General features: G+C 50.8%; 1 protein-coding gene across 9 annotated transcripts in view; it reads right to left on the minus strand.

Moving 5' to 3' along the window:
• Positions 1 to 18,503, minus strand: part of TMEM108 (transmembrane protein 108) — a 1,078,120-nt gene that overhangs the window by 1,697 nt on the left and 1,057,920 nt on the right. For all 9 annotated transcript variants that reach the window (XM_049870593.1, XM_049870594.1, XM_049870595.1 and 6 more), the window contains 2 exons: positions 14,927 to 16,642; positions 5,493 to 5,647 (listed from right to left, as the gene is read on the minus strand). In XM_049870593.1, the coding sequence (XP_049726550.1) occupies positions 5,493 to 5,647; positions 14,927 to 16,642 (1,871 nt within the window). The remainder of the gene's footprint in view (positions 1 to 5,492; positions 5,648 to 14,926; positions 16,643 to 18,503) is intronic.

An 18,503-nucleotide genomic window follows, 5' to 3' on the forward strand; every position in this document is an offset into this window, starting at 1 on the left:
ACCTCCCTGACCCAAGGTAAAGGGAGTTTCCCTGGGGTGTGGCCTGTACCACCTTTTATCTCTCAAGAGATAAAAAGAAAGGGAAGTAAGCAGAGAGTTGGGCACCTCATACCACCAAGAAAGCGGTACCAGGAGCAGAGCGTGTCCTTTGGACCCAGGGTCCCTGTGCTTGAGAAGCTCCTCGACCATGGGAAGATTGAGGACAAGGGCCTTCCTCCAGAGCGGACAGAGAGAGAAAACATTTCCCTGGAGCTGATGCCTTGAATTTGGACTTTTAGCCTACTTTACCGTAAGAAAGTAAATTTCTCTTTGTTAAAGCCATCCACTTGTGGTATTTCTGTTATGACAGCACTAGATGACTAAGACAGCCATGGCGGGGAATTCCGGAGGCTGAGACTTGGCTTGTTGTTTTACAGTTCTCACAAAGCAAGTGTTCACCAAAGCCAAGCCACGTGGGGATGTTTCATTGCATAAAAGGAGAAAATTATTTGGAATAATGAAGGCAAAAAAGAAGAAGAATAAAAAAGGAGGAGGAGGAGGAAGGAAAGGTAGAGGGGAGAAAGGGAGGAAGAACAAGAGGGGAGGGGAGGGGGAAGAGGGGAGGGGAGGGGGAAGAGGGGAGGGGAGGGGGAAGAGGGGAGGGGGAAGAGGGGAGGGGAGGGGAGGGGGAAGAGGGGAGGGGAGGGGAGGGGGAAGAGGGGAGGGGAGGGGAGGGGGAAGAGGGGAGGGGAGGGGAGGGGAGGGGAGGGGGAAGAGGGGAGGGGAGGGGAGGGGAGGGGAGGGGGAAGAGGGGAGGGGAGGGGAGGGGAGGGGGAAGAGGGGAGGGGAGGGGAGGGGGAAGAGGGGAGGGGAGGGGAGGGGGAAGAGGGGAGGGGAGGGGAAGGGGAAGAGGGGAGGGGAGGGGAGGGGAAGGGGAAGAGGGGAGGGGAGGGGAGGGGAGGGGAGGGGAGGGGAGGGGAGGGGAGGGGAGGGGAGGGGAGGGGAGGGGAGGGGAGGGGAGGGGAGGGGAGGGGAGATGGACAGAAAAGTTGAGAAAGTGGAAGGAGAGAATGGCAACTTCCAAGCCCCTTTGGGCAGCAAGCACAGTTCTGCCCATACATCTGAGTTTGTGCTCTGCTGCCTTCACCGTCACAGGAGGGGAGTGGGGCCTAGGGGAATCTGCTCAGGCAAAGCATCGGGAGCCTCAAAAGCTGGTGGCTAAAGAGCAGGCAGTTGGATGTGTCCTGCAGATGCAGAATATGGCAGAATGTGCCCTGTGACCATACGGCCACGCTGTGGATGGTCTGCAGTCCATTTGAGTGGCTGCTGTCTCCATCCTGGCTCTGAGCATGCCTCCAGGCTGCTGACTTTACCCTCAAATAGTGCGAGCCCACAGAGCTGGAGCAAATCATATTACCCTCACTAACACAGAGTAAGGGGAGTGAACCTGTTGTGAAGGGAACACAGAGAACCAACTATAAAGCTGAGCGAGCTTTGGGCTGCGGGCTCTATCATAGCCATACAACAGGCCAGTAAGCCATCTTCCCAGACCTCTGGCCTTCTGTCCAACAGTAGCCTTGGGGCTCCGTGCAGGAGTGGCTAACTCGATGCTGCAGGGGCAGGGCCTTTTCTACAGCACGCTCACAAGCACCCTTTGGCTTTGGCTTCCACTGTTCACTTTGCAAAGATAACACTTAAAGTGGGGCCACCCTTTGCAAAGTTACCTATTCTTTCACTCACTATAGCTGTTCACAGGAACACTTTCCGCCACACAAGATGAGCACTGGCCTCACTAAAGCTCAAGGCCTTCAAGAAGCCTGTCCCTTTGTCCTTAGGGCAAACATTTTTATTTGAGCATCTACCGTGTTAGGCTAAATCAGGTAAACATGATTTATAAACATTTTAGCAAGTACCTACCACATGCCAGGCATTGATCAGATGCTGGGGATAGAGCCCATAACCACCCAGATAGAGCAGTGAACAGAAAAAATGAGGCTCCTGCCTGCAGGCAACTTATATTCCAGCAGGGAGAGACAACAGAGCAGTTGACAGAAAGAGAATAACACAGTATCAGGTGGTGAAAAGCATTCTAATTTGTATAGAGCAGTCAGGGAGGGCCTCCCTGAGGAGGTGACATTTGAACAGAGACCTGAAGGAAGGGAGGTGCATAATAAAGAATTTTGTTGGCCTTTGTCTCTGGCTCCTGGGAGGTAGCCTCTAAACCCCTTGAATTTCCAGAGTGACTGGAGTATATTATTTACTGCAAGCCCCTTGGGCCACACATGATAGTTTATGCTAATAAAGTGACTCATGGTGGGCCCCTCGATAATTTATGCTAATAAAATAACTCAGGATGCTAGTAAGACACACGGTTATATGATTAGAGTGGAGCATTGAGCCACATGATGATATCAGCCTGACCTCAGGGGAGGGGAGGGAGGGCCGGAGATTGATTTCAGTCACATGGCCAATGAGTCAATCAATTATGTCTATGTAATGAAGCCTCAAGGAGCCCTGGTGGTATACTAGTTAAGAGCTTGGCTACTAACTAAAAGGCTGGCAGTTCTAATCCACCAGCTGCTCCTTGGAAACCCTATGGGGCAGTTCTACTCTGTTCCATAGGATCACTATGAGTTGGAACCGACTTGACAGCACCTAACAACAACAACAATGAAGCCTCAATAAAAACTCTGGACACTGAGGCTTGAGTGAGTGTCCTTGGTTGACACTATTTTGTCATACATCAGTGTGCTCAGAAGGTGATGTGTCCCTGAGGACAATGGAAGCTTCTTGTTTGGGACCCTCTCATGCCTCGCGCTACGTGTCTCTCCCTTTGGCTAGTTCTAATTTGTATCCTTTTGCTGTAATAAAGCTGTAACCAGAGTATAGTGCTTTCCTGAGTTCTGCAAGTCAATCTAGCAAATTATCAAACTGAGGAGGTAGTGGCAACCCTGAATTCGTAGCCAGCTGGTCAGAAGTCAGAGTGGTCTGGGGACCCATGGGCTTGCGGCTGGTGTGTGAAGTCAGGGCAGTCTTGTGAAGTCTGGCCTAACTGGGTAGTTGGCGTCAGAAGTCATTTGCATGAGGGGTCAGGGTTTTGTGGGAGCCTAAGTCTGAGTAGTTGGCATCAGAAGTCATATACATGAGAGGCCACAACATATGTGGGAGAAAAGCATTTCAGATAGGTGTAAGAGCAAAGCTCTAAGGTGGGGACAAGCTTATGGTGTTGTGGGAACAGCAAAAAGGTCGGTGTGGCTAGAAGGTGTGGTCAACAGGCAGTGTGGAAGGAGAGGGCCTGCGGAGGTAGGCAGGCACCAGATAATGGAGGACGTAAGTCAAAGAAGGCTGGGTTTTATTCAAAGTGTGAAGAGAAGCCACTTGAGGATTGGGGAGACATGCTGACATGTCTTGCCTTGAAAGGATCATTCAAGCTACTGTGGAGGACAGGCTGCAGGAGACAAGATTATGGGTTTGGGGGTGGGGAGGGGGAAATCAAGAGTTCAGTCTTGGACATGCTGAGTTTGAGATGCCCATTAGATATGTGCAGTAGGCAGCTGGGCATGTGCGTCTAGAGTTAAGGGGTGATGTCAAGGCTAGAGATAGGAATTGGGGAGTCAGTGGTGTACAGATGGAATTTAAAGCCATGGAACTAAGTCAAAAGAGAAGAGAAGCAGTGGGAGGACTGAGCTGGGTACGCCTGATAAGTCAGGAAAAGGACAAGAAATCAACAATGGAGACTGAGAAGGAGCTGCCAGGAAGCAGAGACGGCAGGGCCTCAGAAGCCAGAAAGGAGACATTGGAAGGAGGAGATGATTAATGGTTCCAATGCTGTTGTTGGTCACCGGTTTAGTAATGTGGAGGCACCTCGCTATTCTAACGGGAGAGAGGTATTAAACAAGTATCAGACCAGATGCTAGATAATCTCTGTCCTAGTAAGTGCCACTAAGGAAAGAAGGAAAGCCTGGGGAGCTGAGGCCATATGACGGCAGAGTGAACTCAGCCTGTAGTCAGGGAAGAGGTCCCTGAGGAGGTGACGTTTAAACTGGGTCCTGAATGATAGGCAGGAGTTACTGAAGTGAACAAGGGAAGGGGGTTCTGAGGAGCGGGAAGGTGGGAACATTCTGGAAGAGGGAAGAGCTCATGTACAGGCCTGGAGTGGGACATAACTTGCTGTCATAAAGGGACAAATAGAAACCCAACGTGGCTGGAACTTAGCAAATGAGGAGGAAAGGGGTATGACATGAGGCTGAGGCTTGGGCCAGGGTCAGGTTTTATGGTGACTCATAGTCCCTGTGAAAGAGCAATGGGAAGCTTCTGAGGGGTTTTGAATACAGCAGTGATAAAGCCACATTTGTGTTCACAAAAGCTCACCCTGGCTGCTGTGGTGAATGGATGTGAAGGGGCAGAGGGGAACTGTACCTCCAGAAGGACTTTCTCCAGTCGCATGGTCTTTATTAGATGTCCACTATCTTTCTCTTGGGTCATATCAATTGTGCTCTAGTTGACCTACCTATTTCTAGACTGCCTTTCTGTCTGTCCTCCCATCCATTCATCTGTCTATCAAATCACGCTGCCTGTCCTTCCTTACCCATTCATTGATCACCTATGGAGAGCCTTCACCAGGTCATCAGCAGTCTTTCTAAATCTGAGTCAACCAACAGGTCAAAACTTTCATTGACCCTCTGCTGTCTAAGAATAAAGTCCAAACTTCATAATACCCCATGCAAGGCTGTGCTTAACCTGGCCTCTGCCCCACCCTCTGTGTGGAAGTAGAAGGAGCACAGACTCCGGTCAGAGAGACCTGGGTTCAAAGCCCAACTCTCTCACTGACCAGCCTTGTGTCTTGGGCTAACACCTCCTGACCCACGGTATTCTTCTTTCCTTTGATATCCACACCCAGCAAAATGTCCACCTTCATTTAGGCTTTGACTGGAATGCTTTGTCCTTACTCTGCCTGTTCAGAGTGTTTATTCTTCCTAGCACCTTCACTGTGAAGGCTTCCCTGATTAGGCCAATCAGAATTAAGTCCTTCGTCCCCTGAATTTCAACAGCTCTTTGTAACTCTTCCTGCATTTCCCCCAGTTTGTTTTGTTTTTAAATGATACTTGGGGGTCACCCCCTAACATATCTTGGAATCTGAGCTCCTTGAGAGCAAGCTTTCATCTTCATAGCCTCTGGACAGTATATGCCACAAAATGGGTTCTCAATGAATATTTGTTGACTTGTTTCCAGAAACCCAATGTCCCAAGAACAGTGCTTTCCAAACTTTAACATGGACGAAAAGTACCTAGGGATTCTTGCTAAAATGAAGATCCTGGCATTTGGGAGCCAGGAGGGCTGGGGCGGGGCCTGTAATCTGGTGTTATTGATGCTGCTGGCCCAAAGAGCACAGTTGAGTAGCAAGGCCTAAGAAAAGAGCAGATGCTCCAAGGCTCTCTTTGGGAGCCTGTGCTTCCCTACCCCCTGCAGTGGCCCAGCATTTCCAGGGGACCCCTTGGTGTGGGGCTCATTACCTCAGAGGTTTCGAGGGACTGAATCTCCCTTGGTAACTCCACAGCATGCTTGTTGAAGTAGTCCATGGTGATGGCGTTGTTCCAGTAGCTCAGGTTGTTCTCCGGCTTGGCCGTCTTCTTCTTCCTTCTCATGCAGCACACCGTCAGCAAGACGGCTGTGGAGAAAGTCCAGGTCAGAGACTGCGAGACGGAGGCAACAAGGATGGAGCCAGCATTGCTGGGTGACAGATGCCAGTCTCCCAGGTGGGGCTGTGATGGTCACACATTCAGCCGCTCGCCTCATTCATTTACTCACTCTTCAACAAATATCTATATGCTGAGTGCCTACTTTGTGCCAGAAACTTACAGGTGTTGGGGAGACAAGGGTGCAAAAAGGAGACAAAACCCCCTGCTTCTATGAGCTTAAAATTCTAGTGCGTGTGTGCGGTGCGGAGGGGGTCGGACCATACGTAAGTAATGGACAGAGTGAAAAAACAAGGGAAATTCAGAAAGCAGTAAGTGTTCCAAGACAAAAAAAAAAAAAAAAAAAAGACAGGATAAAGCAAGAAAGACAACGGCAGGGAGTTGGGGGACAGACTGCTTTACAGTTATCGTGAAAGGCCTCCCTGAGGAGGTGACCTTAGAGCTGAGACTGGAATGTGGGGAAGGAGCCAGGCATGTGAAGAACAGGGGCAATGTGTTCCAGGCAGAGAGAACAGCATGTGCAAGGGGCCTGAGGTGGGGACAAGCTTACTGGGTATGAGGAGATAAGAAAAGGCCAACATGGCTAGAGTGGAGTGAGCGTGGGGGAGTGAGATAGGAGATGAGGCCACAGTGGTGTTTAGAGGCTGCATCCATAGTGCTTGGGGATAAGGGGTTTGGATGCAATTTGGGGACATCTGTGGGCCCTGCACTGCTGGTCCTTGAGTTTGCCCCAAGAGAAGGCCTTGCTCATTCAGTCCGAGGGTGCCCCCAAGCTCAGCTGCAGAGCAATGGCATGTGTGTTCTGAGTTGCCCCGCTGGACTGACAGGTGTTCTTAGAGCGGGAGTATGGCAGCAAGAGGGCAGAGAACAGGCAATGTTACAAAAGAAGCTCCTGACTTCCACAGAGCCCCCATGGAGCAAAATCACTGGGCAGAAGTCTTGGACCCTGATCAAGCAGCTTCTCTGGCCACCTCTTCCTCCTCCTTCCCATCAGCATCTCAAAAATAACAACAGCCATTAACAGTTACACAGCACACGTGCCATGCACTGTTTCAAGTACTTTAGAATTTGTTTAATCCTCCAATTGACCCAACGAGGCCAACACTATTATGGTTCCCATTTTATAGATAGGAAAACTGAGGTTCAGAGAGGCGAAGTGACTTGCCCAAGAGCAAACCCAGGGAGACCAACTCCAACGTCTATGCTGTTAATACACAAGATGCTGCCTCACAAAGGCCACAGACTGATGCAAAAGCCCACACTGCACAGGTGGGCCCAATGGCGGCTCTACACAGCTTGACGGACCACTCACCTGACCTGTGACCCTGTCTGTTCAATCTCTGAGACTCACAGGGCCCCCGGGGTAGAAAGAGGACGTTTGAATTTTGTTGCGAACCAGGTGTGAACATAGTAACTTGGGCAGGTAGATAGGGAGTGCTTCTGAGGTCAGAGAGGTGGGTGGCCTGTCTAGGCTCAAACAGCACAATGGGTGATGAGGGTGACACAAGTCCTCTTGGGGAGAAGCCAGTACATGAGGACTGGGCATATCCTGCTCCAGGCTCACCACCATCAGAGCCTTGGGGGTGTCTGAGACTCTGGGCTAGGGGTAGGGGACCCAGGCTGAGCCGTCCATAGAGGCCAGTACCGTGGTAAAAATGGCCACTAGGGGGCAGCAGAGGTCAACTTCCTCCACCGTGGCCTGAGAGCTTGGTCAGCATCTGCAAGTTACATGCCAGGGTGTGGGGCAGCTGCAGATGCTGGCACCCATACAGGGCTGAGACCTTGGGGCCCAGACCCTAGGCCCCTGTGGGCTCTCAGGAATCCTGGAGCCTTCTTCCCAGATGCCCACCCTGCTGTCTCCTCAACCTGAATGTGCCTCTGAACATGGTTAAGAGATGGGGGTTTTCATTTCATCTGATCTGCTTTGATCAAAAGACTCTTAATTTGCTTACCATTCTTCCAGCTCCTCTAAAAAAGGGAAGCTTTAAAAATGTAGAGATCTCCAAATGTTTGAGCTGAAAGGGATTTTACAGATTAGCTGATTTAGAGTTTCTAAAATCATGTGGACCACCTCCACCTCCCCTCCCTTCCTTCCAAAGAGTTCTTTCTTCACGTGGCTGAAGAAGAAACAGGAGTTATGAGGGGGGCCGCAGAGTTCAGCCAGAGGCCACTAATTTAGGCTACCGCCTCAGTCTACAGGCAGAAAAACTATGGCCCAAAGTACCATGCTGACTTGCTCCAAGCCCCAGGCCTGCAAGTGCAGGGCTGGGACAAGAACCCAGGTCTCCTCCCCCTTTGCCTGGTTTCTCCGTTGTTCACTGTCACTACCTTCCCACGCTGCTCCCGGAACGGGGCACGTGGAGTTGCGTGGGGGAATTCGAGCCAAGAAACAGAAGCCTCAAAGAACGGGTTAGGGAAAACATTTGGGCAATGGGAAAAGTGCTCCTTTCTCAGAGCCTGGAGGAAAAGAAGGGCGTGGGGGTGTCGGATGCTTCCTATGGGACAAACTGACTCTTCAGTTATCTACCACGCTTTTAAGGTCACATCCCATCATGACACACACAACGCTGCCACAGACACAAATGCTCAGGGCAGGGGCACCACACGAATGCCTGAGCCAGGTTTGCATAGTACGCATACTTCTCAAAGGAAGCGGGGTATTTGTGGGAAGAGTAAACAAAATCATGCATTAGTAGCATGTGGCATGGTTCCCGGCACACAGTGGGTGCAGAGCCAATATAAGTCCCTTCCCCATCCTGCACTATAAAGTGGGATTGGAAACTCAGAGACGTGAACTTGCCCAAGGCCACGCTGCTAACCTAAGGGGCACGGCTGCAAAATCCATGTCCTCTGGCCCCCAGTCCAGTGCTCCTTCTAACAGCCCACTTTGCCCCTGGCTCTCAAGTCTGGGCCTGTTTAGATCATAGGACCCCTGGATTCTGCCTTGTGGGAAGGGCTGTCACTGTGCAGGATGGCCTTGGGGTAGAACAGGGAGTTCTGTCCCAAGCTCTCTCCCCCACATACTAATGCTCTAGGGCCCTCTGTTTCTCTCAGGTAGTTCCCAGTGCTTCTCCAGCACCATTTAATTCGCTCACTGGAAGTCTGCCTGACTCCAGAAAGAGCAGGGGCTTGGGCCAAAGGCCTGGGTTCAAGACTTATCTTGGGTAAGTTACTCCATCTCTCTGATTGACATGGACTTCCTAGGGTTGCTGTGAGAATTAAAGAGTTCATGGATGCAAAATGCAGAGCACCCTCCCTGACACACAATAGGTGCTGAATTAATGATCTCTTCCCACTCCTTGTTCTTCCAGCACCGTCTACAAGAGAGATCTAGAAACAAAAACTGGGCCATGTCTGGTTCACTATTTCAGCGGTCTGACCTTTCTTCCAAGAAAAGAAAGCACAATTCAGATTACTGGGATCTCTGATATATTCTTTGTGCTGACCTAGGCACCTTCCAGTCTTATGTAATCCACACAACAACCCTCTGAGGAAGGTACTGTTTCTGTTCCCATTTATAGGAGAGATAACTGAAACTCATAGAAGAAAATTGATCCTGATCACACAGCTAATTACTAGAACTTGAACCTGGGTCTGTGTGACCCACAAGTAGATGCCGATTGTCCTGAGCACCGGAGGGACAAACACGAGGTGCTATCCACCCCCTCCTTCCTTAGTCACAGAGCTTCAACTCTTCTCTTACTCCGAAAGCAACAGCTGTAAAGCTCTATAGCAGGTCGACGGGCCCCATAATTCCTTAAGTTTTAAAACAGGGTGAGAATTAAGCAAACACTCCTGGCTTCCCAGGAATGTTGATGGGGAGTCATCCATGGCTTGTTGGACATGTGGCATGAAGGGTGAGAGTCACTGATTTTAAGATGAGCCCTGAGCACCATGTTCACCTTTCTGGGCAAGCATTCAGGTGATGGGAACCAATGTATGATGGGAAATGGAAATGAAAGCCCTACAGGTACCCAAGGATTCAACCTGGTCAGACACCTGCTGAAATTGTTCTCTCTATGGCCTGGTTGAGAAAGCACTGCGATGAGAGCAGTGACATTAACAATCATCACTATGTTATCACTGCCATCTTTTGAGCACCTTCCCCATGGCAGGCACTGTGGTAGGAGCTTCCAAACATTATCTGATTTTCACAACAAATCTTTAAGGTGGGTATTGTGGCCAAGAAAATGCCCCATGCAGTTCTCCCACAGCAGGGACACAGTTGACCGACAGCCACAGCTGCCACTCCTCTGGATCCACACCATGTTTGCCCAAAGGCCGTATTTTTCCAGACTGCTCAATAGTGCAGGCCCATTTCTGTGGGACACAGGATTCCTCTCATGGCTTGAGGATGCCCACTGGCCTAGCAGAAACTTTCTCAGAATTGCACTTTAGTCCAAGACTCTTCCCACCCAATCTTCCTTCCTTCCCCTTCTCTCCTTTCACAGGTGTTGGGCCTACTGTGAGTCTGAGGGCCCTCCCTGCCTACTCTGGTTCCCTCTGTTTATACTTCACAACTGTTTCCCCAAGTAAGTCTCTTGCATGCCTACATTATCCCACCTTGGTGTCTGTTTCTTGAAGGACCCAAACTAACACAGTGGATATTAGTCTCACTTGAGAAAACACTAACCGACAGTTAAGGAATGTGTCCAAGTTCTGCAGCTGATGAGTGGCAGAGCTGGGTTTACATCCAGGTGTGTTTGATTCCACAAGCGAAGTCTATTACACCAGGCCTCGTCTCTAGTGATTTATGTAGATTTAGAAAAGTCAGAGAAGACAGGGAGCCCCTCCATTTTACAGGGGGAAACCTGAGACCAGTGAGGGGAAAGGATTAGCCCAATGGTTCCAACATGAAGGGTCCAGGGGTCTGGGCCTGTGGACATTCATTTTCCTCATTTGGAGGTTGAGGGAGGAGGCCAAGGGGAGGCCTTAGGAGATGGAAGGAGGCAAGGCTGGGCATGAGGTCATGGGCCTAGGGAAACCAAGTGGGGGCTTACTGCCTGGCTCCCCATTCTGGAGTGGGAATAAGTCTGTTGAAGTCCCAAGGAGGCTTCCACAGGGGCCCTTGATGGGAAACACAGAGAATAGCTGTCAGGGCATGGCCATGACACTCTGGTCCAGCCAAGGTGACATCCCTGGGCAGCCCTGACTGCCTGAGGATCTTCCCCCTCCTCCTGCTTCCCCTGGCTCATAAGCCCCAAGGAGACAAGCCTCCAGGGCAAGAATAATTCAGACCCAGGTTTTCTTAGATAATATTTACAAAATCATTTTGGGCCTGCGAGTAAAAGGTACATATATATTCAAATTTGGCAAACATTCACTGAACAACATAGCCAAGAGCCGTGTTGGACACATCGATATGTTATCTTGTCATACTGCACAAATACTCCAAGGGTATTTACCATATGACTGGAAGGGAGCAGACTGCTCTGGGGCAAGGTGTATAGATGGACTCACATGTTGGGTCAGTGAGAGGTGCTACTCTGCTTCGGCCAGGCTCAACCTGGACTGGGGATGAAAAACACCTGTAGCTGGCAGTGTTTCCTCTTCCCACTTTCTGTAAAACCCCTGCCTTCTCACCGGGAAGGCTGGGTGAAGACATTCTCGAGCATGGGTATCCACATATGGGATGGGCAAGGGAGGCTGGCAGTGCAAGGCCCAGATGCCTCTAGCAGGAGACGGTGGGTTCTGTGTGTCCTGATGGTGGCAGCAGAGACCAGCTCAGGAGCCACAGGGTCCCCTGCTCCAGTGAGTGTGCCCTGGATCCAATCAATTTCAGTTCTCAGCACATCTGGAAACCCGTGTATGGCATGGCTTTGGAGACAAGCATTTCTCAGCCCTGGCACACATTTATCCTTCCAGCCTGGGGTGGAAGGGCAGGTGGAACTGATGACATCCCTCCCTGGGCAGGCCTGGGATGTGCTATGCTTACCCCCTGACCAGCAGCCCTGGCCACCTGAACTCTGGTTTCTGGTGGATGAAGAGGTGCAGGGCCAGGGCCAGTGCTGGTCTGAATAACCAGACGAGAGGAAACATATGTGTGCACTTTGCTACCAATGCAGATTGCCAAAAATATCTGGCAAAGTGGCAAGGGGTGAGACCCTTCTTTTGAGGGCTGCAGAGTGACTCAGGACAGATGGAGCCCCCAGGAGCGTCTGAAACATGGGGCCCTTGGAAGAGGTCTGCTGGCCTGATGGGCAGAGGGAGGGTTGGGCTATAAAAACAGCCCAGATGTTCATCTTATCTGTGATTTGAAAGAGCACAGGGTTCTGAAGCTTCCATCTTGTGTCCCTCTCAACGGAGCCTTCCCTGGATTAACAATAACCCCACAGGAGTCATGGGGCATGGGTGAGGACAGGCAGCTATGTGTAGAAGCAGGCAGGGCAGAGGCAGTAACCTTGGCGAACGTAAGACTGAGTGTTCATGGGGGTGTCCCAGGTAGATGGTGGAAATAAATGCAAGACACCAAAGAAAGTAGGGTCTGTAATTCCAAGATGCTATCTAGAGTCCACATTGAATAAGAGTTCAAATCTTCCTCTAGAATCCCTAGCACCTGAAGCCTCCTGTCAGCACCAGAAGCATTCCTGAAGCATTGTTCCAGGCTGCATCCTTGCCCATCTTGGCTGGCATTTTTATGCATGGTTTAGGCAGCTCATGGGCTTTCTGGCTTTGCAGTAAGATCTGATCTAATTTCAAACTCATACCTAGCAGAAGGTCTGGGGAGAGGTAGGAGTCTTTTTAGAAATGCAAAACCCAGGTGTGTATGCAGGCTAGGTTTACCTTGCATATCCAGCCTAGGCAAAGAGGAAGTCCAGCTGGAGAGAGGGCTCTGGGAGTTGGGGAGGCAACCACATCACCACCTCTGATGGCCTAGTGCCTATGCCAGGCACACAGTGAGCCCTCAGGAAACATTACAATGAACCAGACAAAGGAATTCTATCACCAGAGCTGGCTGGCCCACTGCGTGACTGGGACCCAGGGCAAGTCACTCCACCTGGAGATTTACTCCCTACCTGCAAGGGATGGACGACGGCCAGAGCCACCTCGGGGGATTTGTTTTGCTTGTTCCTGTTTTTAGTTTACTCCTCTGGCCAGTCTGACTTAGGGACGGAATGATGATATTAAAGGAAGCTCACTCCATAAACTAAAGCATCCTCGACACATGTAAGGAATGGAAAAGCTAGGAAGATGCCGCTAATGTGGTTACTTCTCAAATATGACCATTATTAATAATTTATAGGCTAATAGTGCTACATTTTCTCATTCTTCTTCTGTTCTAAAAGTGAGAAATCACACTTTAAAGAAAGTATGTGTGTCTTTGTGAAAGACAATACAACTGCTTTCATTAAGAATGAAACAAATAAAATACACAATTTGCTAACATTTTGACTCCTCCTGAATTGGGTCCTTGAGCAGAGAAACAGGCTGCCCACCACTGACATAAAAAGTCTGCTTTGCTCATCAACCCAAAGAAAGCTGGGGAGAGGTGGCTCCTGGAAAGAATCCAGAGTCTAGATTTAAAAAGATCTTGTTGGACTACAATGCTGAGTGGAAATCATGGTTCAAGTTAAAGGCATAACCCTCTAGCGCTACTGTTCAAACAGCGCACAGCATGTAGAAAGGCCGGGGCCGGGAGGGAAACTGGCCCAACAGCCTCCCTGTGGAAAAGCCTCAGGGCTTTTGCTCCTCTTGAGATTCGGGTGAGAGCCAGTGGGGTGACATGAAAACTAATAAAACCAACAGAGCTGATGTAAGCATGGGCTCCTTAACTGGGCCAAGCGTCCAAAGGAGCCATGGCTGGTCATGTGTCGAAGGCCGAGCTCCCCTCTGGAGAAAAGGGGTAAACTAGAGCCCATGGAGAGGGCCAGGCAGTGGGGCAGGAACCAGGGCAATGCAGCCCCTTGGGGAAGACTTGAAGGAACAGGGACGAGTAGCTTGGAAAAAGAAAAGACTGCTCCTAAGAGCCATTTCACATGCTTCAGGGGCTGTTAAATGGACTTTTTTTGTTGTGGTTTCAGAGTGTAAGGCTTAGGACCATAAAGTAGAAATTACAAGGAGGCAAATTTCAGTCCCCCAAAGTAGTGGGGTAATACCTGAAAGGTCCAAGGAGAATAGGCTGCCCAGTGAGTGAGGTGTGGGGGAGTTCTCACCCCCGGAATTTCAGAGGGTAGCCCGATGATAACCATTTGGGAGTGGGGTGGGGTAGAGTACAGGGAAGATTCCTGCGAGTTTAGCAGAAAAACTCTAAGAATCTAGGGCCAAGTAGATGGGGAAGACAAAAAGAAAGCCCTAAGGTCCTGAGAGATTAGATCAGATTCTAAAAAAAACCCTCCTGACTCTGGATCAACAGAGTGCTGGGCAGTAGCATGGGGGTGCTGATGGCCTTGGGAGAGGCTGTCTCCACAGACAGCAGTGGAAGAAAATGCTGCCAAGGAGGAGGCCCACACTGCATCCAGGTTACACCATAGCAAGGAAAACAGGGAGGTGGGGGGAATAGTAAAATTCACATGTAATTCTCAAGTCTTTAGCTATAAGAATTATGTTTTTGCCAAGGCTAATAGAACTTACCACCAAATAGAAAGCTCCATTTTCTCTTTTTTCTTGGAGGAAGAGAGAGAAGAAAAAGATAAAGGTGAAGGAGAAGAGATGAGGGATAGAGGAGAGGGAAGACAAGAAGGGAAGATGAAAAAGGAGAGGAAGGTGAAGGCTCTGTTTGGAAGAGCCAGCCTCCACCTGTGGTGTCTTGGTGCCAAGTTACTATATGCATTTCTAGAGACAATCAGGGAGCAAGGCTAAGCCTGAGGGTGAGGGTGCAGGGTGGTGTGGTGATAAGAGCACTGGGCTGCAAGACAGGCGCTTTGAACTCTCATCATCCCAGCCCTGCCACTCACTAGCTCTGGGGCCCTCGGTGAGCCACCTTACCTCTCCAGCTTGGTGTTTCTTTTTGTAAAATGCAGGGTTGGATTAGGCTGTGTGCAAGGTTGTCCACAGCTGCTGGGAGCTATGGTTTTGTAGTCAGTGGGCACAGAGCCAAGGCCTGGCATAGCTAAGGACCAGGAGCAGGGATGACCTACAAGTCTTGTCTTGCTACTTTGTTTTCTGGGATTCTGGGAACTTTTGCAGCCCACTTGGTGAAAACTGCCCAGCTCTGAGGCAACAGTGGACTTGAATTTTGTGAATGAGCAAGTTGGCATGGTAGAGGGAGAGGAAGGAGGGGAAGGGGAGTTAGGAGAGGATGAGGCACTTACAGCAGGAGGAGATGGGCACGCTGATAGCCAAGATCACCCAGATGATATCCATCTTGCTCAGGCAGATGGTGGCTCTGTGCTGGGGTTTGTCCCCTTCAGCCACATGAGAGATGTTCCCTACCGTTCCAGGCTTCCAGGTCCCAGCGGGGACCAGGCGGTTGAGGAAGTTTCCTGTGGCTGTGGACACCACTGTGGACAGAGGACTGGGCACTCTACCAGTCATGGAGGAGGTGGCTGTGGCCTCTTCCTCGGCTTGGGAAACAGTGCTTTCTGAGAACCCGGGGGGGCGGGTTGGGGCCCGTGGGGTTGTAGATGCTCCCTGAGGAATCCCCTTGGAAGGGGCTGAGACACTGGCATCAAAGGCAGCCTGGGTAGGCCCCGTGGCAGTTGTGAAGACCCCAGAGCTGGCAGACAGACGTCTGTTGGTACCAGTGGTGACAGTAAGCAAGGAGTTACTGTGGCTGGGGCCATCCTGCGGGCCACTGTGGTGGCGCTGAGAAGGCACTGGGGCAGGTTGTGGGCTGGAAGGGGCACCTGAGGCTGCTGTGGCATTCAGCTCCCCTCCTTGGCTGGTGAAGGTGGGACCACCACCCTGGTCTGCTCTACTGAGGCCTGGCTTGGTCTCCACAGGCACCAGGGGGGTGGTGGATGATGCCCACGAGGTACTGTTGGGCACTGTAGTTGCTGCCACTGTCTGGGTTTGTGGTGAGGAGGAGTAATCCTGGAGTGGGTTCCTTGGGGTGAGGGCAAAGGGGTCTGGTTCCACAGATCCTGTGAAGTTGCCCTTGTAGATCTGAAAGATTTTCCCCAGAGGCCGCTTCTGCCCTGGATGTGTGGAGCTCTGATTTCGCCCTCGCTGGCTTTCCTTCCTCCCCAAGGGGCCACTGGATGCAGGTGAAACTGGGCGTGATGAACTACCTGCTCCCTTTCGGGAAGAGCCTGGTGGCCTTGGGGGCCTGCGTGTGGTGGACCGGATGGGTGCTGTAGTGGTGCGGCTGGTGGCTCCCATTGGCTTTGTCAGCAGAATGGTGGGAACCACCTCTCCTGGGGGGTGGTTGGTGACTCCTGTTGACTTTGTCATCAGGATAGTAGGCAGAGCCTCCCCTGGGGGGTGGCTGGTGACTTCTGTTGGCTTTGTCAGCAAGATGGTAGGGGCAGCCTCCCCTGGGGGGTGGCTGGTGACTCCTGCTGGCTTTGTCAGAAAAACGGTGGGGATGGCCTCCCCTGGGGGGTGGCTGGTGATTCCTGTTGGCTTTGTCAGCAGGATGGTGGGCACAGCCTCCACCGTAGGGTGGCTTGTGGCTCCTGTCGGCTTTGCCAGCAAGATGGTGGGGACAGCCTCCCCCGGAGGGTGGCCCTCTAAGTGGGAGGATGTGGTCGCCATGGCAGCAGGAGGGGGCCAAGTGTGCAGGGGGCCTTCAGGATTGGGGGTGGTTTCTGTTACCATGATGGTAGGGATGGTGTTTACAGGAGGGTGTCTGTCCGGATAGGGCATCGTTGTTGCTCTGGGTCTTATGGTCTGTGAGGAGGGTCCATCATCATGGGATGAAAGCATCGCCACAGAGGAAGGGACAGCCACCACTGAGGAGCTGGGGGGTGTTGTCGCCATGGTGCCTGGAGTCGTGCCTGAGCGGAGGACCTGAAGAGATTCCCTGGGAGATGGTTCCTGGACCGCAAATACCAGCGCTTCAGTCAGTACCAAGATCACGAGGAAGCCTTCAGAGGGAGATAGAGAGAAGAGGTGAAACACCTGGAGCAGCGTACAGCAGGGCCTTCCTCACCCAGGACCCTGCAAAGTCCTGAGAGCAGAGGGAAATGTTGGAGCATTCTGGAGGCCACATTGCTTCCCTAACTCTCAAATCAGATACAGAACCCCACGTCAGATTGGGATAGGCCTATTAGGTAGGTGCCACCCAGTACCTGTCAGGAAGAGAAACCAGCATCAGGGGACCTAGACGCAACTAAATGGGACTGTCCCAGCCTTTCCCAAAGGCCTCTGAAATGCCATCAGCCCTCTGCCCAGTGGTGTCTTCTTAGATCAGGCTGGGGCTAGGATGCGAGAAAAGGGCTTGTGGCCTCCACATCTGCCTGTGGGTGTCTGCTGCCCCTCCACAGCCAGGGAGGGGTCAAGACCAGGGGCACGGCCATCAGGAAGCCAGAACCTCTGCCTGTGCCATTCTGAGCCAACGAGGAAGCCCTGGGAGGGCAGAGTTGACCAACTCCCATGCCCCTTTTCTGAAGCCTCCATTTATACACTATTCAGAAGTACCAATGGACAGACCACTGCTTGTTCAGGGCCATTCACCAAACAATTTAGGAGGGCTTACCCTCTCCCTGACCCTGGGGACACAGAAATGAGCAGGGCAGTCACTGGCCCTCGATAAGCTCACACAAATCCACAAACAATCCTAAAACAAGGCAGAGACATCTCAGTGCCAGAGGAGGGTGCAGGAGGAAGAGAACAGGGGCCCAGAGAAGGGGCACCCAGATCTGGCACTCAGCAGAGAGCCTGGAGTTGAAGACACAGTCCACAAATGCAAGCCAGCATTATGGTTGTCATTATGCTTCGTTGCTTTTCCCATGGGGCTCATGCAGCTGAGCTCTCAGTGGAAAATTCTCATTGTGTTGTCTGCCCAAACTTTTTGAGAATCGACTCGACAGCACTGGGTAGTCCTTTTGTACATTAAAAATAAAATTAGGGATTTTAATGCAAATCTCTGTGTTCATTGAGAAAATGCACGAGGACAAAAACTTTCTATATGTTTAAAAACACTTCTAAACACATGTCCTAGTTATCTACTGTTGCTATAACAGAAATGCCGCAAATGGTCGGCCTTAACAAACAGGAATTTGTTCTCTCACAGGTTAGGAGGCTAGAAGTCCAAATTCAGTGTGCCAGCTCTAGAGGAAGGCTTTCTCTCTCTGTTGGCTCTGAAGGAAGGTTCTTGTCATCAATCTTCCCCTGGTCTAGGAGTTTCTTAGCGCAGGAATCCCGAGTTCAAAGGATGTGCTCCTCTCCTGGCTCTTCTTGCTTGGTGGTAATGAGATCCCCACCTCTCTGCTCACTTCTCTCTTTTATATCCCAAAAGAGACTGACTCAAGATACAACCTAATCCTATAGATTGTGTCCTGCCTCATTAACATAACTGCCTCTAATCCTGCATCATTAACATCACAGAGGTTAGGATTTTACAAACACACTTAGGAAAATCACATCAGATCACAAAATGGAGGACCACCACACAATAGTGGGAATCATGGCCTAGCCAAGTCGACACATGTTTTTGGGGGACACAATTCAGTCCATAACAATATACATGGATTTCATTAATCACAACAGCATGTGCCTATATTCAAAAATTAAAAAAAAAAAAATTTTTTTTTTTTTTTTAAATACCTCATATAAATGTGAGACATAGGATTGATTTCAGATTATAGATTATAAGACTGGTTGCTCCCTTACAAAGCTGTGGGTTGAGATGAGCTGACCTCTATTGCCAAGGAGGGGCCTGACAGTCCCCCAGGCCTGGCTCTGACCTGTCAGCTCCTCCTTAGTCACATGAACCCACTTCTTGGT

Source organism: Elephas maximus, chromosome 26 (genome assembly GCF_024166365.1).
Source record: "Elephas maximus indicus isolate mEleMax1 chromosome 26, mEleMax1 primary haplotype, whole genome shotgun sequence".
Classification (NCBI taxonomy): domain Eukaryota; kingdom Metazoa; phylum Chordata; class Mammalia; order Proboscidea; family Elephantidae; genus Elephas; species Elephas maximus.